The 8,536-nt window shown below is 38.1% G+C and overlaps 2 protein-coding genes across 2 annotated transcripts in view; one reads left to right on the forward strand and one right to left on the reverse strand.

Moving 5' to 3' along the window:
• Positions 1-414, forward strand: part of LOC21407566 (coiled-coil domain-containing protein 115) — a 2,685-nt gene extending 2,271 nt beyond the window's left edge. The window contains exon 6 of the mRNA XM_010096246.2: positions 37-414. Coding sequence (XP_010094548.1) covers positions 37-131 — 95 coding nt within the window. The 3' untranslated portion in view covers positions 132-414. The remainder of the gene's footprint in view (positions 1-36) is intronic.
• A 328-nt stretch (positions 415-742) lies between these two features.
• LOC21407567 (1,4-alpha-glucan-branching enzyme 1, chloroplastic/amyloplastic) lies at positions 743-7,371 on the reverse strand. The gene is made up of 14 exons (XM_024164372.1): positions 7,074-7,371; positions 6,839-6,949; positions 5,398-5,608; positions 5,235-5,304; positions 4,898-5,167; positions 3,724-4,630; positions 3,497-3,613; positions 3,190-3,252; positions 2,961-3,068; positions 2,316-2,417; positions 2,149-2,216; positions 1,999-2,080; positions 1,689-1,805; positions 743-1,163 (listed from the first exon to the last, which is right to left on the reverse strand). The coding sequence occupies exons 1-14, from the start codon at positions 7,128-7,130 to the stop codon at positions 996-998; spliced, it is 2,451 nt and encodes an 816-aa protein (XP_024020140.1). The 5' UTR covers positions 7,131-7,371; the 3' UTR covers positions 743-995.
• Positions 7,372-8,536: the final 1,165 nt, after the last annotated feature.

Here is an 8,536-nt window from a genome sequence, read left to right on the forward strand (position 1 = left end):
TTTATTGATTGGTTTCACTTTTTTGTTCCTGTGTAGCACTGGAGAAACTTGTAGAAATTGCCAACACGCGTTCAACATTGCTATCTGCATTCGATCAAGTTAAGGACGAATTAGAAGGCACCAAAGGTTGACCCCACCAAAAGAAGACTTCTATCAAGCTTTGTATTGCTATCAAACTTATGTACTCACTTTAACTTATGAGCTCAAACATAGGAGGTTTGGTGCTTATTGACCTCCGAATTTTTGCCACTGTAAATGATGCTAGCGATATGAGAAACCATCTGAATAATCTATCTTTAACATTTGCCGAATCTTTGCATTGGCGATTTGCCGGTCAGTTTTCAATTTTTTCTTCTTAGACGTGCTTTTGAATATTGCCGTTGGCCCCTTTTTATAACACATGTTTTTGGTTTTTCTTTTTCTATTGTGTTTTCGTTGGTTGTCTTATTTTGTTGTTGTGTTTTAACTTTACTGTAAATGATATTTGTCTTATTTTAGTAGTGTTCTCCAATTCTTTGTTGTCGTTTCCCGTTCTTGCCATCGTGTTAAATTTACAGTAATAGTGAAACGACGGCACATTCAGAAGAGACGGCCACTGGAAAATGACAATAAGAATGTGAACAACAAACATCGAAACCACAACAGATACATAAAAGGCCAATAGGAATTCAAACGACATGAAAATGTTCTAAAACGGCGCGTGACCATGATAAATCTAAACGACAAAAAATTAACACGACAATTAAGTAAAACAAGGTATTAACTATTAACGGACAAAAACATGCTAAAACGATAACATAGTCAAACGACATAAAATTTAAAAACGTCATAAAGGTCATGACATTACTTGACGGTCCAGATTTCACTACGAAAGTCGCAAAATCATATACACAGCAATAACATTTCCCCATAACAAAAAACATATACAACTGCGGAGATGACGTTATTTATTCACATGCTGCTCCGCTTCCGACAAGCATAAGTTAGTCATCTGACTATATCTGCCTCGTCGTTTCTTCTGCTTCTTCTTCTTCTTTTAGGCCGCTTACAATCACGGTTGGACCAGCATTGTCCTTTTCCGCCGAAGCCAATTCCTCTAAGTTGTCCTCATCCACATCCTCCGCCACCAATGTCTCTTTACTTTCGTCCACTCTATAGTAAACCTTTGCATATTCATCACAAACAGGAAAGGATAATAATTAAATCACATGCTAAACTCGGTGTCCATAATGTGATACAAAGCAATGCTTATTTATCACTACTAGTACGGCACTGACCACCTATTTAACCAACCATGTATTCACATACGAAATTTCAAAGTCATAGAGACTAAGGCCCCGTTTACTTCGCTGATTCGAGTTGAGATGTGATTTTATGTGAGAGTTTTTTACTGTAGCAAAAAAGTTAGATGTGATTGTTTGTGAGAGCTTTTTACTGTAAAAAAACTTGAATTCTAAACTCGAATCAGCGAAGTGAACGGGGCCTAATTCAGTCTCGTATGTCAATCAACTAAACCTCAAATTCAGAGAGAATAAAACAGTCTAGTTTGTCAATATCTAACCAGAACTAAAGACGGTGCTCAACACATGAGATGATTAGTATTGGTATAATTGCAATTGAATCACAAATAACAGAGGGAGCGATTGGGAAAAAAAAAAAAGAATAATAAGAATAAAGCAGAAACATACCACACAGGTGCGAGAGGGTGAGAGTACTTTGAAGGAGTTGGGGCGGTTGTTAAAATTAGTTTCAGGCACTCCTGGTATGCCCTCTGGGGATGTGAAATGATCTATGTTATGACCCACCTGTCAAATTGAAATTCTACACATCATTAAGGGATATCTAAACCTCAGTATTAAACGTATGATGGAATTATCACCAAACTAAGACTAAAACCATAATGTCTTCTTCTTCATTACTATTCTTCTTCTCGGCCAATCTCGTTCCATATTGATTGATATGGAAAGCATGATTATGGGGTATAAAGGATTTCCTTACCCTTCCATGTCCACCAAATTCCCGAGCATCACTATCAAGCGCAACTCTGTACTTCCCAGGTAAGTCACACCCAACTTTGTACCTATACATTTCAGGTTTCAAGTCACATGAAGGGCCAAGCAAAGATGTTTCTGACAAAAGCAAGCTTACCCATCATATGCGTTTTCCGGATGGAAGTTGAACACGAAAACTAGATCTCCGCGTTCAAAGACGATAACCTGTGAGATTTGCTGCAGGAATTAATTTTTTGAAAAGTAACTGAAATTTGTTTAGAATCGCTATGCAAAATGAATGATTGATTGCTAAGTGCATCTTACCTTGTCTTCTTCATTTGCGCTGCTCACTATTTGTTTGGTTGATGATAGGAAATGGTATTTCTCATCAAGCAAATTCATAGCTCTGTCAAACGCATTCATAAACTGGACAAGTTCCAAAAAGAGGGGAAAGAGGAAAAAGAAAGAGAGTAAGTTCACCGAACGGTAAGGAAAAAGGCCATAAAAGGTGAATACGAAAATTAGCAAGTCACATCTGCCTTGTGAATCAATCTACATCGAGTTAATTACTATATCGACCTTGGTTGGCCTATTATTATGTATGCATTACGCAATCTAGGATTGTTCAAAAGTTAACCATATCATATGGCAGAGGCCATGTAATGACTAATGATAGCAATAGTAAGTTCATCAAACGGTAAGGAAAAATGCCATATAAGGTGAATACGAAAATTAGCAAGTCACATCTGCCTTGTGAATCAATCTACATTGAGTTAATTACTATATCGACCTTGGTTGGCATATTATTATGTATGCATTACGCAATCTAGGATTGTCCAAAAGTTAACCGTATCATATGGTGCAAATGCTGCATGTTTAATTCAATCATCATTACTCGCAGAGTACTAGCCAAAGAGAAATGGTTAAAAAATAAACTACAAAAATTAATTTTATAAATGTAATTTGAACCTTATATCTCAGATGCTCCGTATCCACCAGGTCCCACTGGCGTCTGCACTTTTCATAACTCCACCCATTGCCTTCTCTTGGGAAGTCAACCCACTCGGGATGGCCAAACTATAAATAAGAATGATTAGCATCCAGTGGGACTTCAACAGAATATGGCCAAGTCCAACCACAATGAAAATAATGTTGATACTTAAGATTGACAGGCAAAAAAATGAACCAGAATGCTTACTTCATTTCCCATGAAATTAAGATAGCCTTCACCTCCTAATGCCATAGTGATAAAATGTATCATCTGTCAGGGAGAAAAAGAAAACAAGGACAGCAAAATGAGTAGAACAAACAGAAAAATGAAAGATAAAAGGCCTATCAAAGAATCGTGATCATCTGCAAGAGCCACCAAAAATTAAATAATTTTCAATATTGGCAAAGATAGGTGTGGTGAACAGGACTAGATAGAAAAGAAAAGACAAGCAATTTATATAAATCATCTAGTTCATCAACAAATAAAATCATAATATGATTTAACAGAGACAAACTTTGTGAAGTGCTATCCCTCGCTCAATAGTAGGAGAAGCTTCTGTCAGACAAGACATGCCAGAATACATCTCTTTGTCCATCAAGAAAAAGGCAATAGTCTTGTCACCCACAATTGCCTGCATAGACAAGTGCAAAAAGAGGGGAAAAAAAGTATAAGATATAATGAGGTCTCTTTGACGAGAAATCATGATTGAAAAAAAAAAAAAAGCCATTAAAAACCTGATACCTGGTCATGACTTTCGGCATAAGATATGCACTTCTCGCTGTATCTCCTATTTGTCAAGGTCCCTGAGATTTCATTCATTGACCACTCTTGATCATTCTTGTTTTTCAAATAATCAATCCACTTATCAGGGATGGCCATTGCCAACCGGTAGTCAAAACCAACAGCCCCCTCAGATACAGGCCGACCAAGGACAGGCATACCAGACACATCTTCTGCAATTACCGTAGCGTCTGGCAAGATGTTGTGAATGAGACAATTTGCTAGCATCAAATAAACAACGGCATCAACATCGGTCACCTCACAAAAATACTCATTGTAGTCTCCTGTAAACGCCATGTTGATCCCATGATGATGATACAACATTGAAGTAACACCATCAAACCGAAATCCATCAAATTTAAACTCCTCAATCCACCACCTCAGATTGGATAAAAGGAAGCGGAGAACTTCCCAGTTCGCATAATTAAAGAGTCTGCTGTCCCACAACTTATGGTAGCCTCGTTCTCCAGTGTGAAAGTAGGAATCATGTGAGCTTTGGCCAACATCAAAGCCATTGAGGCCATCGGTAAAATTGTTACTTGCATGGCTGTGAACAACATCCATTAATACCCGCAGACCAAGGCTATGTGCTTTATCTATCAAATACTTTAGGTCCTCCGGGGTGCCAGATCTGCTGCTTACAGCAAAAAAGTTTGTAACATGATAGCCAAAAGATGCATAATACGAATGCTCCATCACGGCCATCAACTGCACTGTGTTATAGTTGTTTGCCCGTATACGAGGCAACACATTGTCGGCGAATTCTCTATATGAACTGACACTGGGTTCTGAGCTACTCATTCCAACATGAGCCTCGTATATTCTTGGGGCTACAGGGTTTGGTGGACGAGGATGCTTAAAGTGATACCTGCATGGTTCGAAGGAAAAAAAAATTATAAGAATCAGTATAAAACCATAAAAGGTCAACCAAAACAAGATTCTTAATTGAGACAAACCAGGTAGAAATGGTAAACTGTTAAACAGATTTCTAACTAATGGATTATGGCTATGCAACTTGTTTCTTAGAATTCTGCATTTCATAATTGTGGAACCTCACAGCATTGACATTCAAAACAAATTTCATATTTTGAATGATCCAACTTCAAACAAGAAAAAGTATGAATATTACTAGCACCTTTCTGACGATGGTGGATCCCAATAAACACCATCATAAGGTGCTGCAAAACTCGTTGGGTCCACAGTGGCATATCTGATCCAAGCAGGGACGCGATCCACCCAAACTCCATCGCCATGCTTGAACCGGAACTTTACTCGGGAATTGTGAGGAATGCCTGGATTCCCACCGGAATCAGGAATCTTGATACTCCAAACCCCAAATTGGTTCTTCTCCATCTTGTGGTTGGAACCATCCCATTCGTTAAAGTCACCAATAAGTTGTGCTTCCCTATTCAAACACATTACCTTTATTAGCGATACAGAAAAAATGATGTTTGAAAGCTATAAAAACTTACTGAGCTGCTGGGGCCCATTCACGGTACACAATGCCACCTTCTACTCTATTAAATCCAAATTTCAAATAACCTGCATAGAGGATGCCAAATTTTTCAGATTCACATATGCAAAATATTCCCAAAAATGAAAGTGAAAAATGACACTAGTAACTTAAAAGATCACCTTTTGCAAATTCCTCAAGCCCTCCTTCATGTTCCTCAAAAAGCTTTAACTGATCTGCATATCTCCTTACTCTATACTTGAAGTGATCTTTATGTGGTTCCAAGCCCGGGTCGACGCTCAAGATGCCAATATGTTCCATTTCTTCATCCGCGGTTGTTACGATCAGGTTATCATCTGTTAAAACTGCTGACATATACGAACAACTCTCCTCCTGACCACAAGAACAAATCAGATCACAACTCAAATTGCAAGAAACGAGCCATTTCCTTTAACTTATCATGAATAGAGAAAGAAAACGGGATGAGTGCTTTCCTTTCCCACCAACTCATGTGTTCATTTACAAGATTAGAAATACTAATTTGATGGGGCCCACTTGCCATAAGGGATAGGGAAAGTTCATGGGTTGGGTTGGTACGGGGTATGACTTTTTTTTCCCCGCCCCAAAGGGTGCGGGTTGCACATATTTGGCCCCAACGATGTTAGAAAACTTTCACAACCCAACGATGTTCGGGTTGGGTTGGGGCGGTGCGGGGTGGGTTGGGTGGTCGGTTTCAACATTCAAAAAATCAAAGACTTAAAGTTCAATATAATATTCAAACTTCATCATTAAATAGAAATAGTAACCATCCTTATTAGTCCGGCGAGAGAGCACCGGAGAAAGTGGGCAAGACGGCGGCCGAGAGGACTGAGCAATGAGGAGAGAGTTATGAGGGGGTTCACGGGAGGGGAAGAAGAGGGAAAACTGAAAAGGAAGAGGCAATAAGAGGGGGTTCATGGGAAGGGAGACCGAGAATGAGATTGTGAACCCTAATGTTAGCGAGCCTAGGGGAGAACTTGGGCAGTTCGGCTTGGGCCGAAAGCTTGGGGGTATATTGTGCGGGTTGGGTTGGGGATTGCGGGTTGTTATGGGCCCAACCCGCAATCCGCCCCAAACACTTCGGACCAGAGGTATAATGAGCCGCAAATTTAAAAATAATGTTGCGGGTTGCTTTTTTCGGCTTGGGTTGGGGCGGGGTGGGTTGGGTTTGCGGGTTGTTCGGGTTTATGAACAGCCCTAGGAAAGAGGAAGTCAAAATCCCAGTTACCCTTGTTTCAGTTTGACTTATAAAACACAAAAAATCCCTTTTTGTAGCCTCATACTAAATTTCGATCAATAATTATATGCAAAAATACATTTTAGTACTCAACCAATTCAGAATCATATTCCTAAAAAATCGTAAACAATGTAGAAAGAATTGGATTGTTCCCAATTCCACTTCCTAAACAAACAAAACACTCCAAATCCCTTCTCTTTCTCATTTCAACCCATTACAATTAAATAAACGTGCTCTTGATTCCATTACTTCGAAATTTTAACTTCAAAAGAGAAACAGACTTATAAATTAAGGAAACCTTGAAAAAAAAAAAAAAGAGAAAAAAGAAACCAAGAAGACACAAATACCTTCCCACATATAGAAGTTGTGGATGAATATAGGAAATGGCGGTGCCTGGATCCAAACCTCACCACCACTCGTGGCTGTTGTTTCGCAATCTGCAGATCGTTTCTCACACCCTATTTATCAATTCACAAATACAAACATAATTATACCAAAAAATAAAAAAAGACGACAGATAAACACGGAAAAATACAAAGATTTTCCCCAATTTAAAGAAATTGTTGAAGAAGAAGAAGAGACCTTGTGTGAGGAAAGCGAAGAAGTGGAAAAGGACAGTACACGAACAAGACTAAACATCTTAATATATTTTTGTTTGGTGTGTCTCTCGCTCGCTCGCTCACTCACTCACTCACTCACTCACTCACTTCCATAGCCATTATTACTTAACTGGTTATACTTTAGAAATAGTAGTTACTGCTGCTCAAAGAAAAGAATCAAACGAACCTTTTATAGGGGGAATATTATTATGTGTGATCGGAAACGGGAAAACGGAAAGGGAAACGCCAAAGCATCTGGACCGTCCGTCGGTCCGTTGGTGGGTCCATGGTTATGTTTATGATTGATTTGTATTTGGATTGACGGAAATGAAATGAAAACCACCCACTGGCCACTGCTAATGCGTCTCTCTCTCTCTCCCTCTATTTCTCGGTTTTGATTTCCTCCGTCCACGTTGCAGGGCAAGTGGCCCATGAGACAATAAATAATCTACTTATTCTATACGACTTGTCGTCTTAAGAATGATACTTGGTATATTACTATTTAAAGACAGAAAATTGAGACAGTAACGTTTGCGTTTATTTTCAATATTCATCTATAATTTTAAATTATAATTTTTTACAGTAAAAAAATACACATAAAACGAGAAACAGATGACAAAAAATTAATAAAAAAAATGAGGTTACTATTTCTCTTTTGAAAAAGTGAATTACACAAAAAAAAGCAAACACGCAAGATTTATGGACAAATAGAAATCTGACACGTCAATTAAAAATTATTAACTGTGTGAACAACAAAAGTATCCGTCTCTTCTTATGGTGTTGCTGTTTTGAAAAAAGACTGTCGTCTACTTCAAAAAAAGAAAATAAAAAGAAAATAAAAGAAAGAGAGAAAGAAAGAAAGAAGATTGTGATGATGATGTTGATGTTTTTTACGGTTAATCTCGTCATTTTCTCCAGCTTTAAGTAGTTTTCTAGATTGCGTCGCTTTCCAATGTAATGCTTGCTTGTTTCGTTGTGTTCTTTCTTCTTTTTTTTTTGCCTCATGTTTATCTTGTTTTTCAATTTCATAGTCTAATTGAGTGCTGTCCCTATCATCTTGTCGTTCTCTGTTCTCCTCATTACCATATAATATCGATTTCAAGTATTACTGTCGTTTTCTGAATGGTATTGCTTTCCCTTTGATGTCAATTTTCGAGGGCACTGCCCTTGCCTCATCTTATGTCGTTTTCTCAGATCATTGTGTTCGCTGTCTTTTTTCTACGTTGGTGCCGTTTCTAACGTTGTTCCGTTTTTTCAGTTTTGTTCGTTCTCTGAGGTTCGTTAACTTCAATGCCGGCCGGCTTAAGGGTAAAGGCCATTAAGGCAACTGCCTAAGGCCCCTAATTATTTGCCCAAATACTTGTACACCTCAGCTTTTTTTTTTTTTTTTTTTTTTTTTTTTTTTAAAAAAAAAATTTTTTTTTTTAATTTTATTTTTTAAATTTT

This window comes from Morus notabilis, unplaced genomic scaffold (genome assembly GCF_000414095.1).
Source record: "Morus notabilis unplaced genomic scaffold, ASM41409v2 Scaffold314, whole genome shotgun sequence".
Taxonomy (NCBI): domain Eukaryota; kingdom Viridiplantae; phylum Streptophyta; class Magnoliopsida; order Rosales; family Moraceae; genus Morus; species Morus notabilis.